The sequence below is a fragment of the Salvelinus sp. IW2-2015 genome, linkage group LG32 (assembly GCF_002910315.2).
Source record: "Salvelinus sp. IW2-2015 linkage group LG32, ASM291031v2, whole genome shotgun sequence".
Classification (NCBI taxonomy): domain Eukaryota; kingdom Metazoa; phylum Chordata; class Actinopteri; order Salmoniformes; family Salmonidae; genus Salvelinus; species Salvelinus sp. IW2-2015.
Window position 1 is genome coordinate 36,391,359 of NC_036871.1, and position 15,131 is coordinate 36,406,489.

The window sequence follows — 15,131 nt, forward strand, 5'->3', positions numbered from 1 at the left end:
CCTCAGTTTCACACAAACAGCTGGTGGAGTGGAGAGAACTGGACACACACACACAACACACACACACACACACACACACAACACAACACACACACACACACACACACACACACACACACACACCACACACACACACACACACACACACACACACACAACACACAAGAGCTGCACAGTCAGAACACACACACATACACACACACACACACAGGAGCGTGCACAGTCAGACCACACACACAGACTCCACCACACATGTGTATCCGAGGTCGTCCCAATTAGATCGCACACTCGCCAGCTCGCAAAAGGGCCACGCGCTGATATCCTTTGGCGTGCAGACAGGCGTATGGATAGGCAATACCTCACTTCTCTGTCATCGTCTCCACTCCTTACCCCCTCCGAACCCATCCATCCACCCAGCAGTAGCATCCATCCACCCAGCAGTAGCATCCATCCACCCAGCAGTAGCATCCATCCACCCAGCAGTAACATCCATCCACCCAGCAGTAACATCCATCCACCCAGCAGTAACATCCATCCACCCAGCAGTAACATTACACAGTCTGGTTAATAATAATCTTAGTTATCTTAGTTGCTGTCTGCCATGGTCAAATGGTCTGAGTTAAAAACAGAGGAATGCAGAGGATAGGAGGAGAGGAGGAGAAAAGAGGAGAGGAGGAGGAGGAATAGAACAGACGCCCCAAGGAGACAGGAAGGCGTGTGCCATTTTGGGATCCACAGCAGGAATTCTGGAATGGCGTCATTGAGTGACTCAGTAAAACAGATACTTAAAGGCACAGACGCACACACACACACACACACACACACACATTTGTTTTACTCTCCTTGTGGGGACCAAACAATTGATTCCCATTCAAAAACCTATTTCCCTAACCCCTAACCCTAACCCTAAACATAACCCTAACCCTCACCTTAACCCTGAGCTTAACCTCAAACTCCTAACCTAACCTAACCGTAACTCCTAACCCTAAACCTAACCCTAATTCTCACCCTAATTCTAACCCTAAACCTAAGCCATAAATTACAATAGCCTTTTTCCTTGTGGGGACTGGGGAATTGTCCTTGTTTTACTATCCTTGTGAGGACTTATGGTCACCACAAGGATAATAAAACCGAACACACACACACACAGTCAGAGGGTGTACGACTACAAGCAGTAATCTTCCCTCACAGGTTGATGCTCCAGTTTTCACAATACCATATGTGTGTGCAAAGACAGTAGTTTGTAAACAAAGACTCTGAATGCTTATTGATAGCTATGGCGAGTTTGACCAAATTCCAGCCTTGGTCTGCGTGATGTTTTCAGGGCGCTCTCACAGAACTATATGTGAACACAATAAAAGTTTACACTCTGGGTGTGTGACTGGTCTCTATTTGTAGCTGGGAGGTGTAGGGTATCCCATGAGTTATAGCAGGGATACTTCATATGACCTCATATCCTGTCTTAGTCCTGACCTGACCACACTACAACCCTAAAACGACCCAGGACTGACACCACTGGTCTGCCCTGCACCGATGGCGCAATAACAAGCAACACAGTGTTAAGAGTGTATGTGGATGACTGTTGGTAGTTATTGATAGACACTTAACATGATGTTCCATCTAATGTCCACTCCCTGATAGGACAACAGAATAGAGCCAGACCAATCACAATTATCACTCTTTTTTCCTCTCTTTTAATATGACGATAGCAGAGAGCCTGAGCAATCACAATGTTCCCTTTCTCTCTCCTCTTTTCTGATAGGTCAACAGCTGAGAGCCTGTCCAGTCACAATGAGGCAGAGCTGCAGAGACGAAGTGAGGAGAGACAGCAGGAGATCGACCATATGCGGGAGTTGCTGCGAGACCAAGGATACAACTCCTGCAGGAGGTACACACACGTGCACACACACACAGCACACACACACACACACACACACACACACACACACACACACACACACCACACACACACAACACACACACACACACACACACACACACACACACACACACACACACACACACCACACACACACCACACACACACACGCCACACCCACACACCACACACACACACACACACACACACACACACACACACACACTGCTAAAGTTGGTTGTGTTCTTTGTGGAGATGAAATTAGTTGTTCTATTATTAGATCAGCTTTAAACACAGACTGATATCGAGACCTTTTCATGTTTTTCCTCCAGGAGGCCGAGCTAGCGCGATGTGAGGCTGGGAGGATGGCCTCCCTGGCCAGGTCGAGCTCCCAGACCCTCTTGGAGGACATGAAGGACAGCCCAGAGGAGGAGGAGAGCACCCAGACCACGTCTCATCACCCCCCATCACACACCAACAAAGACAGGTACACACACGGTATATGGTTATTTGAGCCAGATATGAACCAGTGACCTAAAAGCTGTAATTACACACCTTCACACTCATGGAGGAAAGCCTAGGACTCCTACAAGTCCACATTTAGCCCCCGGTATCTATGGTACTGACCTCTCTCTCTCTCTCCTCTCCTCTCTCTCCTCCTGTAGGGTGGTCGAGGAGCTGACCTGTGCTCTGCGCTGTAAGGAGGCTCTGATCACTGAGCTGAGTGGACAGAAGAGCGTCCTGGCCCTGAAGGTGGGAGAGCTGGAGGGACAGGTAGTGGACCTCTCCTCCTCCCTGCTGCAGAAAGAGAGAGATGCAGAGGTATATATTATCCCTGTTACACGTATGAGGAAAAGTGCATGTGTAGGGTCTGCATTGGGGTCAATGGTTCAATAATTGATTGTGTTATTCTATTCATGTATTGTATGTATTTGACTGACTGAGTTCCTGTAGTGTGTACAGGCCTGTAATAGCAAGTGAAAAGCTTCATACACAGGGTTTCTGGGACACCTCACCCATCTCTCACCCTAGTCTCACCCATTCCTCACTCACTCAGTAGGCATAGCTCAACCCTTCCTCACCCGTCCTCAACCCTCCTCGCCCCTCCTTTAGCTATAGCTAACATGCTTTTCAAAACCTCCCCCCTCCTCACCCAGTCCTTCTTCATCCATATCTCCCCCGTCCCCACACATGTAAAAAAGATGCAACCACATGGAAACGTGGAAACACGATGTCAAAATGTGGAAGCACACCTGTTATAGCAACGATAACACACGCAAAACACTAACACTCTGCAAACACATAAACACTCCTGTCAGAAACACATGAGCAACACAACACATAAAACACTCCTGTTCAAGAAACACATAGCAACACACACATAAACATCTGTAACCGACCGTCAAAAACACATAGCAACACACTGTTAAAGCACTCCATGTCAGAAACAAGCAACACACACATAGCAAAACAAGACACCACACATAAAACACTCCTGTCAAGAAAACCACATAGCAAACACACATGTAAACACACTCCTGTCAAGAAACACATAGCAAAACCACACAATAAACACTCCTCGGTCAAGAAACACATAGCAACACACATAAAACACTCCTTCAAGAAACACATAGCAACACACACATGTAAACACTTCCTGTCAAGAAAACAACATAGCAAAACACATTAAACACTCCTGTCAAGAAACACATGAGCAACTACACACATAAACACCTTCCTGATCAAGCAAACACATTTAAGCAACACACACGGTAAACACTCCTGCTCAAGAAACAGCATGAGCATAACACACACGTTAAACACTCCTGTCAAGAAACACATAGCAACACACCATATGTGTGTGTTTAAACCCACAGACCACTCTTCTTAGGTTAGTAAAGGTTTCAAAACGTATTCACCAGGAAAACATTAAAAATTTAAAAAAAACATCTATATCCTTTCAGTTGTCAAAATCTTATTTTGATTGAGGAATTCCATGTGGTCAATTTCCACAACACCTAAGGGCAATGAAGAGTGAGGCTCAAAGCCCTGGCTACCACATTGYGAACAGTGCGGAGCRAACCCRTGCACCACAACACTGTGTGTGACTGAATCAAGGGATGGATCTCAATATATGTTTTACTTTATATATCTAGGCAAGTCAGTTAAGACCACATTGTTATTTACAATGATGGTCTAGRAACAGTGGGTTAAYTGCCTTGTTCAGGGGCAGAACAACAGATGTTTACCTTGTCAGCTCGGGGATTTGATCYAGCRACCTTTCAGTTACTAGTCCAACGCTCTAACCACTAGGCTACCTGTGGTGCTGCTGGTTGCAAYGTCATTTMGCTGAGTCTACCTTTAATACTTGAATCTGTTTCAGAATCAATCCATTACATTTGTATTTGCTGTAGCCTTCTGTAACCCATGCAACTAGTCGTGTTCAATCTACCAGTTGTGTAGTGTGTTGTGTTAAGTTGTGTTGTTGTGGCAGCAGGCAGGGTGGTAGTGTGATGCATTTTGTTGGACGACTGTCAACAGAACGCGGTGTACTCTGCTACTCTCTGAATGATCTGATCATCACTACAGCTGTTGTACAGATTTTCTGAGAAGGAGATATTAATTACGCTCTGTGGGACTGATATCACCATTACTCAAACACACGCACACATGCACACACAGACACACACACGTACACACACACCTAACTTTCTAAGGCCCCTGTTTCTCTCCCCTACAGTTCTACCAGGAGGAGCTGGGCAGGGAGAGACTACGCATTGAGCAGGAGATGCAGGTGAGTGAATCCTGAAGTGAACACAGTAACTCACTTGAAGCTGTGATCCTTAATGGTGAAACTGTCCATTTGTGRTATTACAACAACAAAGAAGTTATTGGAAACAACCAACACAGTTTTTCCCCTCTGACATCATCGCACGCACGATAGAAGAGCACAATGTGTACTGGAATTTGTTTCACCATGCTGCACGACRCTCCTCAGCTCGGCAACAAGAAACAATAACAAAGGTGACGGGGCGGCCAGTGGCGCTCTGTCCCCCTACTGCGGATTCCATCTTTAATATTGCATAATCACTATCAGCTTTGAGTTCTGTATTAAGTTGATTAAAGAGTCTGCACTTTGAGGTGCTAGTCCTACACTACTGTTGAGTCAGTACCCACTTTAGCCAGATCCCACTCTAAGGTGTTGGTGGAGCTTGACCTCGACTGAAGAATCAACACAAAGCACCCCTTAAACCAGACAGCCACATACAGAGGGGTAACATCATGAGCAACAGAATATGTGGTCGGTGGTCACTATCTAAGGAAAAATACATTATCAAATTGTAATCACATATAATCTACTTTCTAATATAATTAGGGTTTCTTTGTGGTTAATTGAAACGTCATTGTATTGAATTCAACGTAAACATCATACATTACCCATAGTTACCATATCATATAACATCTTGGTATATAGCAGCTGCTAGAGCTGAGTAATAAACCGTTCCTAGACCACTCTGTGTTAGTGTCTCTATGTCTGTTAATGCCAGTATTGTGTTGGGAGCTGTCGGCCCTGGAGGGAGCCTGGGTTATTTTAGTCTGTGGTAAACAAATGATGTGATGAATTTATGAACAGTCCGCCCACATTCTCATCAGTCACATTCTTAGAGGGGAGCTTCTCACATTACACAAATAACAGGAAAACAGGTATATACAGTAACAGGTATATACAGTAACAGGTATATACAGTAACAGGTATATACAGTATGCAGGTATATACAGTAACAGGTATATCACTAACAGGTATATACCTAGACCAGGTATATACAGTAAAAGGTATATCAGTATGCAGGTATATACAGTAACAGGTATATACAGTCATGCAAGGCTATACGTAAAGGCAGGTATATATAGTATGCAGGTATATACAGTACAGGTATAATACAGTATGGCATATAATCATACAGTATGCAGGTATATACAGTATGCAGTATATACAGTAAACAGGTATATACAGTAACAGGTATATTACAGTATGCAGGTATAACAGTAACAGGTATATACAGTAAACAGGTATATACAGTAACAGGTATATACAGTACAGGTATATACAGTATGCAGTGTAATATACTACAGTGTATGATGTACATAAATACAGTATGCAGTATATACACGTATACAGGTATAGTAAGTAACAGGTTATTACATGCAGGTATAACAGTAAACAGGTATATACAGTAACAGTGTATATACAGTAAACAGGTATATACAGTATGCAGGTTATAGCACTATGCAGGTATATACACTATGCAGGTATATTACAGGTAAACAGGTATAGACAGTAAGCAGGTATATCGTCAGTACAGGTATCATACAGTATAACCAGGTTACGAGTAAACAGGTATATACAGTAAAACAGGTATATACATTGTAAACAACGGCTATTACAGTATGCAGGTAATAACAGTCAGGTATACAGTATAGGGTTATACAGTATAATAGGTATTACAGTACGCAGGTATATACAGTAAACCGTATATACAGTAACAGGTATATACAGTATCCAGGTTATTACAGTAAACAAGGTATAGTCAGTAACAGGTATATACAGTATCGGTATCAGGTATATCAGTAAACAGGTATATACAGTAATAGCAGGTATATCAGTATGCGTATATACAGTAGCAGGTATAACAGTAAACAGGTATACTACGTAAACAGGTATATACAGTAATCCAGGTATACAGTAAACAGGTATATACAGTATCCCAGTATAGATAACAGGTATTACAGTAAACAGTATACTAAGTATCCAGGTATACAGTAAACGGTATGCATATCAGGTAATACAGTATGCAGGTATATACAGTAACACGGTATATACAGTATTAAGGTATACTACAGTACGGCAGTAATTTACAGTCCGTTCATATATACGTACGCAGGGTATAATACGAGTAACAGGTATATACAGTATCCCAGGTATAACAGTAAACAGGCATCATACATATCAGGTATACAGTAAACAGTATGTAACAGTAAACAGGTTATAATACAGTATCCAGGTAATACAGTAAACAGGTATATATATGCGTATATGACAGTATAACAGGCAGAGTTAGATACAGTAACAGGATATACAGTATTAAGGTACTATATACAGTATGCAGGGTGGATACAAGTACAGGTATATACAGTACGCAGGGCTATATACGAAAGTTATATACAGTTCAGTATAAGTAAACAGATAACATTTCCAGGTGTAATACAGTAAACAGTGTATATACAGTATCCAGGTATATACAGTAAACAGGTATATACAGTAAACAGGTATATACAGTAAACAGGTATATACGGTATGCGTCTGTGTTGACTGGAGCGGGGTTAGATAATAGAAATAGATGCGCTGCTGTGTGTCAAATTAAATGAAATCAAACTTTATTTAAAGTGTCACTATACCTCACATACAGTTGAAAGAAAGCCACAGTACAGTGTATGTGTATCCTGTCATTTTGATCAAGAGTGTTTGGCTAATCATCGTCACTTGTTAGTTTTCGTAATCGACAGTCATCATCTCGTCTCAGGCATTACCACATATTAGTCATTACCTATAGCTAGTCATTACCAGAGCCATGTATTTAGAGAGTTGGGCCAATGAGGTTTCTGCATTATGAAGCATTTACATGACACTTTAACATTCTATGGCAGCCATGTTAGAGCGTCATTAACATTACACTGGGAATATTTAAACATTGCTATGTCACTGTCTAGAATTAGAACAATATTCAACATTCTACAAGTTGTCTCAACTCTCTAGATGCATGGCTCTGGTCGTATCCATTATTCTTCCTTTGATCCTGTCTCACTGAGACCCCCAAGGCTCTTGACTCTTGTCATTTGGTGGCAGCTTTGAATCCTACACATATTTGTTGTTGTGTGAGTTTCTCATGAAGGAGCCAAACCCCCAAGGTCCCTCTGGAGGCATTTTACCTTGTAAAACAGCTTGGCTCTAGGGATGCAAATGTGCCTATCACAGCTTATCTCAGCTCAGATTTCACACAGTGATGTTGTCCCATTGCCCAGGGCCACTGCCAGCTGTAACTAAGGCTGAATGGATCACCATTACTCAAATCCATGTCAGTTTCTTTAGAAGACTGAGGAGGAGAGGTCTTTGAAAGTGGAAAACGAATGCACAGACATAGGCAATGGAATGGCATACATTGAACTTTGGATTTATTTGCCCCATTAATCCCCCAGAAAAATAACTAAATATCATTATTTTCTGGCCTATAGTTACACCTGATAGTAAGGGTAGAAAGAATGTTCACCTGTCTGTCAACATGTTCAATATCTGTGTACACAACAGAGCAYGACTGTATTCAATACAGAAGGCTTGCAAGTGTCTGTATCCATGTATGTCAATGAGTGTGCGTGCAAGGATGTGTGTTGGTGCGCATTTAAGGTGCTCGTGTTTCAGCGAAGTTGTCAATAGGTCACGCTGACCTTCTGGTGCCAACTCTGACACACACAGATATCATGTTGTGCTGTCTAAGACACCTAGCTTCTAATTGGTTCTCCAGACACCACAGCCAATGAGATCAATCTAAAGGGCAGGCCATCCAGAAGGGAGAAATGTTATGAAAGAAATGTGCTGTGGGTGGCAGCTGATGCTATTCATGCTACATTTATGCTAATATTTTACCTTTACCTTTTACCTTCTACCCAATTTCGATCTTGTCTCATCGCTGCAACTCCCCAACAGGCTCGGGGGGCGAAGGTCGAGTCATGCGTCCTCCGAAACATGACCCGCCAAACCGCACTTCTTAACACCCGCCCACTTAACCCGGAAGCCAGCCGCACCAATGTGTCGGAGGAAACACCTGTCGACAGAGGTCAGCCTGCAGGCGCCCGGCCCGCCACAAGGAGTAAAAGTTATATATTTTTTAATAAAATGTCTATGTGTGGTGATTTGTTATTTCTATCTCTCTCTTGCTTGATTGCAGTCTATGCTTAAAGAGGAGTTTGAAGGCACTATCTGATTTAGCAGTGGACTCTGCTGGAGAGTACTGAAGCAGTCCTCATTTTAAACCCCAAACCCCCTAAATTAATCAAGGACCCCCAACTAACCCCAGACTGTAATTTTAAGCCCCCCATAATCAGGCATTAGTGAGGAGCTGACCTAGGACATACAAGGTCAGCTCTGCCCTCAGAGAAAATGGCTGCCATACACCATCATATGGTAAGATAATGAAGCCTACATGGGTTTGAAAATGAAGCATTTTAGCACAATCACATACAGTTTTTGTTATGAATCATGTATTACTTGACTTTAAATAAACCAAGACGTCAATTTGGTTTAACCAGTCCCTTTTGGGTTAACCAATCCCTTTTAATTTTTTATTTTACTAGGCAAGTCAGCTAAGAACAAATTCTTATTTATAATGACGGCCTAAGGAACAGTGGGTTAACTGCCTTGTTCAGGGGCAGAGCAGCAGATTTTTACCTTGTCAGCTCAGGGATTCAATCTAGCAACCTTTCGGTTACTGGCCCAACGCTCTAACCACTAAGCTACCTGCCGCCTAAATAACCCACCCCTTTTGGTAACCTATCCCCTTTGGGTTAACCCATCCCTTTTGATAATCATTCCCTTCTGGTTTAACTCATCCCTTTTGGTAACCCATCCCTTTGGTTTAACCCATCCCTTTTGGTTTAACCAATCTCTTTTGGTTTAACCCATCCCTTGTGGTTTAACCCATCCCTTTTGGTTTAACCCATCTCTTTTGGTTTAACCCATCCCTTTTGGCTTAACCCATCCCCTTTGGTTTAACCCATCCCCTTTGGTTTAACCCATCCTTTTCCAAGAGGACTTGGACTAGTGGCCATTTGTAACATTCTGTCTGAGGCAGCATGCTATTTTGAGAATCAAAGCTGATATGTTGCAGTCACAGTGTGGAGTGCATGACTGTCTGTGTCACACCCTCAGGGATACACAGTCACTGGTCACTGTGGAAACCTATGACCCTAGAGCATTCTGGGAAATGTGGTTTGTACAGCTCATTTATTCACACAGCCAAACCATATTTAATATGTGATGTTTCAATGTCATTGGGTTCCCTTGTCAGTAAGTTAATTTATTGTCAGTAAGTTATTTATTGTCAGTTAAGTTAATTTATTGTCAGTAAGTTAATTTATTTGTCAGTAAGTTAATTTTATAATGCGGCAGCGTCTCTCATGTTGCCTCATGTTTCTAGCAAAACCGGTTTACCTTCATATTTCAAACATATCAGTCTACACCCTCCATTCACAGCACAGGCTACAATAGCAGCCCACATCCACAGTGCCGGTTGCATACTGCACCACTAGTCCCTCTCTTTGTTCTGTTGTTGTAGCATATGTAGTTGTAGTAACCGGTTTCAATGCCCTCTTGTCCTTGTGTCACTGTGTTTCCCTCTCTGCTTTAAATCACTCTTCCTGATGACTAACTGTAATGGATAGCCTTGTGTTGTAGTCTATTTCTCAAAGACAGGCGCTGGTTGAAGGCGTTGGAGCCTGGCCTCCTGTGATATGGAGTTTCTGATAGAATAGAATATAATTAAGTAAGATGAGATAACAATACAATAATGATTCTTGACCACATGACTATATGCTATTACTAGAGTCAGAGTTCTCCCTGGTCAGGACATGTGGTCAGACAGGAAAGACTTCCAGGCCTAAGTGTATGGAGTAGAAATAGAAGCACTTTGTTGTTACACTCAACAGCAAGCAGCACTATGAGAGCTGTGGCCAGCCCATCTGTTGAGATCTGTTGAGTTTCTAAGAGCCACTACTTTACAGTGTATCTTCACTCATGCAATCATGCCATACATGCCAGATAGCTGGAACCATTGGAACCATTGGAACATTGGAACCATCCACCTGGAAGTGTTTGCCTGATAATATATAATAATATATGCCATTTAACAGACGGCTTTTATACAAAGCGACTTACATTTCATGGCATGCAACATTTTACATATGGGAGGCACCGGGAATCGAACCCACACCCTGGCAGTGCAGCCATGCTCTACCAACTGAAATGGTTTGACAATAGGAAAATCTATGTAAAATGTATCCCCTCTGCTTTGCAATGCATTAATGGCATTTACTTGTAAGTGTATTTATGAAGATCTTATTTGCATATAGAGGGGCTCAATATGAGGAAGGAAAGGTTATGCAGCCTGCTCGGCCTGTTCAGTGGAAATTAGTTTCAAGTCAACCCTTGGGCTTGTGTGTGTGTGTGTGTGTGTGTGTGTGTGTGTGTGTGTGTGGTGTGTGTGTGTGTGTGTGTGTGTGTGTGTGTGTGTGTGTGTGTGTGTGTGTGTGTGTGTGTGTGTGTGTGTGGTGTGTGTGTGTGTGTGTGTGGTGTGTGGTGTGTGTGTATTATCTAAACATGCTACCCAAGGAAGTAAATGTTTTTTTTGCTTTGTTAAATATATAATCAATTCCACATTGAATTTGATATCAAATTATGTATTTACGAAATGAAATTCTGACTGAGTATGTGGTTCTGTTTGAGTAATTGGTATTGACCCCATAAAAGCACAAAAATAGCCTGGTGGTAATGAACAAAGCAGAGAAAATGATGTTTTCATTTAGATTATTTCTACTGGTTTACAAGAGTTTATGCAAAACACTGTGAATATAAAGTAATTTACGTTTCAGAGCGTCACTAATGTCACCATGTTACTACACGGTAATATGCATTTCACCAGTTCGTTGAAGCGAATACAAAGCTTAGTGTAGAGTGGACCAGAATAACTAAGGGCATCCTGGGGAGCATTAGAGATCGTCAAAGTCTTTTATTCAACATCTTTAACAAAATTGACCGAAATTTAGCTCATTTTATGAAAGAAAAAACGTGTATTATCATGTCAGATAGGGACACTTTTTAACCTCTTGATATAGACGATTAGATATCTTGCACCCCTATTGCATGAAATGGTGCGCTCCGTGCCTGCAGCCAGGTCTAGCCAGTGCTACAAAGCTGCCACATCATTGTGTGCCCAAAGGATCGCGGGGCTGAAGTGAGCTAACTCCACTGTTGACATTGTAAATCATGAATGAATGTCAAATGATTGCGGATGACCTGATTGCCGCTACCGAATGAATTGTTTTGGTGTGTCAATTATCCGCGGTGACGATCTTCAGTTCAAGCGATACCGCCGTAGCCTAACGTACCGGTGATAATCTATCTGACAGTGCGAGCCTCCCAATGACAGCTAATATAAGTGATGCAGCGGAACGTGCGCGTGTTTTTCTTGTTTTGGTAAACGCGAGATGAAGTCACCTGGAGTGAAAAGTCTGGTGGTTTGTTTATTTAGGGAATATGCAAGGCGCATGACACCAGAATGACTTTATTTTYCCCTTTCGGACTTTAACCCATCTCTTCAGAATATCCAATACGGAATGCAACAGAATCGGTGACCAAGGATACTGGAATACTTGCTGGCTGCCATCTCCTCAAGCCATATGCAATTACAATTCACCCAAATTCTTCATAGTCCTACTGAAGCAACAACGCTGGTCGGGTTATGAAWTAAAAATAGTCATTATGTCAAGAGCATTGGATTTTGTGAGCATCTCTTTTACTTGCTGCTGTGTGCGTTTCCCTGCAGGCTACCAGTGCCAATATTAGTATTTCCTTAATGACTGCCTATCTGTTGTTTTTATGAAGTGTTAGTGGTATTTATTCATCTTCTGAAGAGAGAGAAAGAGGACTGTTACATGCAATATATTCCCATCTTCAATGATCTTATACACAGAGATTTAAAGTGATTATTCTGATGGATGAGCATTAGTCATATTGGAGCCAATASCATCATCTCATTCACCTCCATCAATCAAATGTTATTTATTATTTATAGGACACTTGACAGTAAACAGCCAGAACCTTTGTTTTTATCATTGAAAACAAAGGTTATTTCACCATTAGACTAAAGTCTTCAAGCTAAGGTGATTGGCCTCTGTCTGAGTGTGTGTGTGGAATGCTGGACATCAGAATGAAGGAGGCGTGTCGTATCTGTGCGCGTGAGCTCTGCGGTAACCAACGCCGGTGGATCTTCCACCCCGCCTCCAAACTCAACCTCCAAGTGCTTCTGTCCCACGCGCTGGGGCRAGAGCTGACCCGGGATGGGCGCGGCGAATTCGCCTGTTCCAAGTGTGCCTTCATACTGGAGCGTATGTACAGGTTTGATACGGTCGTCGCCCGTGTGGAGGCTCTGTCCATCGAACGGCTGCAGAGGCTGCTCCAGGAGAAACACCGGCTACGGGGTCTCATCGGAGGCCTCTACCGGAAGACCAACGGGGAGGAGGGTGGCGGTGGTGGAGGGGTTGTTACCGGGCCTGGGGGTACGGGAGGAGGGGTACAGGGGGAAGGTATGGTGGACATGTCTGGTCTGACCCATGCTAAGTACTGTGCTCTGCTCCAGGAGGACTTGGTGTACTCTCTGTATGAGTCCTGGGCTGAAGAGGGGTTGGAGTTCGGGGGTCATCATCATGGGCATCGCMCTCAATGCCCAGGGTCAGAGGTGACGGMTGTGGGGTCACAACGCTGTGGGACAGTCACACCTTCACATAGGAAGTGCCAAGGGTGCACAGCGTGGCGAGTCGTGGACTCGGACTACGAGGCTGTGTGTAAAGTACCAAGGAAGTTGGCACGAAGTATTTCCTGTGGCCCATCGACRAGGTATTCGGCCAGTGTGATTGGARTAGAAAGAGGTAGAGGAGGGGAGGAAGAGCCAGAGGGGACCCACTCCTCGCTCACACTGGTCCCTGGGTCCAAGCTTCAGTCCCGGGCTTCAGACAGTGACCGTACCCTGATGGGTCGAGCCAGCTCCAGCCCCTCCATAGACTCCCTGGACATAGCTGGAGAATCTACCCGGCTGTCTGCTATCCAAGACGGGGCCGAGGGGCTAGGGTACCCCCGGGACCCCCTGGATGACCGGTTCTCTGACTCCCTGTCTGAGGAGCACGACCTGGTGACCCCGCTGAGATCCGCATCCCACCTCTCCMTGGCCCTCTGCCTGGTCCAGAACTGTGTGTACCGGCCCGTCCAGAGCCCCAAGGGAAGCAGATTGCCTGTGCTGCTCAGACAGAGCCCCAGCAATGGAAGCTCCAGACTTAGCTTCTATGAGCCGGCCTTGGGGTTGCTGCATCGAGGTCCGAATGGAGAGGGGGAGATTCATGGCCATGTACCCGACGTGGAGGCCCCTCTGATCAGGCTGGACAGTGAGATGGATGGGGGTCTGGACCTGGCTGAGATGGAGGAGCTGTGGGAGGATCTGTATCATGAGTGTCCTCTCCCACGCCCCCACCAGGTATACCACAGCAGCTCTCCAGCCGGCTCTCAAGCCAGCTCTGGACATCGGCTCACTAATCTCATGTTATTGTCTTTGCTCAAACTTGCCAGATACTAAAATCAGAAGGAGTGTTTTYCTTTCAATAGGATACCTTATTTTACTACAAATCGTATTTGTGGCATATTTAATAATCTGTTAGATGTAAAGAATATTCCAGGAGGTTACTTGGTTGTCTGTGAATCCAGCACACAGTGCAGTGCTTCCAACCGTGAGAATATTCCCGTTCTCTCCATGCTCCTAGCTAATTAGCTGGGTAATCCAGCTGTCCATCTCCATCACCTAAACCTCTCCTTCCCCCTCTCCAGAGAAGATGCACATTAGAGGATGTGCACTCTGTAGCACTTAAATCTGTGTGTGTGTGTGTGTGTGCTACATTACATACACTACCCTGATGCTACCTCTAACCTATCTACATCCCCAACGCTACGATACACTACACTTACCCTATGCTACACTACATTACACTACGCTACACTACTATTACACTACGCTAACACTACATTATTACACTACGCTACACTACATTACCCTACGCTACCAGACATTACCCAACGCTACATTACCTACCACATACCCTATGCTACACCTACATCTACCCGCTACATTATACCTAACCTTACGCTACCTAATACCCTATACCTACATTACACTACTGCTACCCTATTACCTACATTACCTCCGCTACATTAACACCTACTACACTATGCACACACACACACACACACACACACACACACACACACCACAACACCACACACACACACACACACACCACACACACACACACACACACACACACACACCCACACACACACACACACACACACACACACACACAACAACCACACCACACCACC

General features: G+C 43.9%; 2 protein-coding genes across 2 annotated transcripts in view; both read left to right on the forward strand.

Moving 5' to 3' along the window:
* Window positions 1-5,348, forward strand: part of LOC111957070 (myomegalin-like) — a 46,745-nt gene extending 41,397 nt beyond the window's left edge. The window contains exons 3-6 of the mRNA XM_023977792.2: window positions 1,763-1,888; window positions 2,212-2,366; window positions 2,545-2,701; window positions 4,620-5,348. Coding sequence (XP_023833560.1) covers window positions 1,763-1,888; window positions 2,212-2,224 — 139 coding nt within the window. The 3' untranslated portion in view covers window positions 2,225-2,366; window positions 2,545-2,701; window positions 4,620-5,348. The remainder of the gene's footprint in view (window positions 1-1,762; window positions 1,889-2,211; window positions 2,367-2,544; window positions 2,702-4,619) is intronic.
* Window positions 5,349-11,913: 6,565 nt separating this feature from the next.
* The window catches only part of LOC111956347 (myomegalin-like), a 74,733-nt gene continuing 71,515 nt past the window's right edge, over window positions 11,914-15,131 (forward strand). Inside the window, 1 exon segment of the mRNA XM_070436587.1 lies at window positions 11,914-14,325. Coding sequence (XP_070292688.1) covers window positions 12,901-14,325 — 1,425 coding nt within the window. The 5' untranslated portion in view covers window positions 11,914-12,900.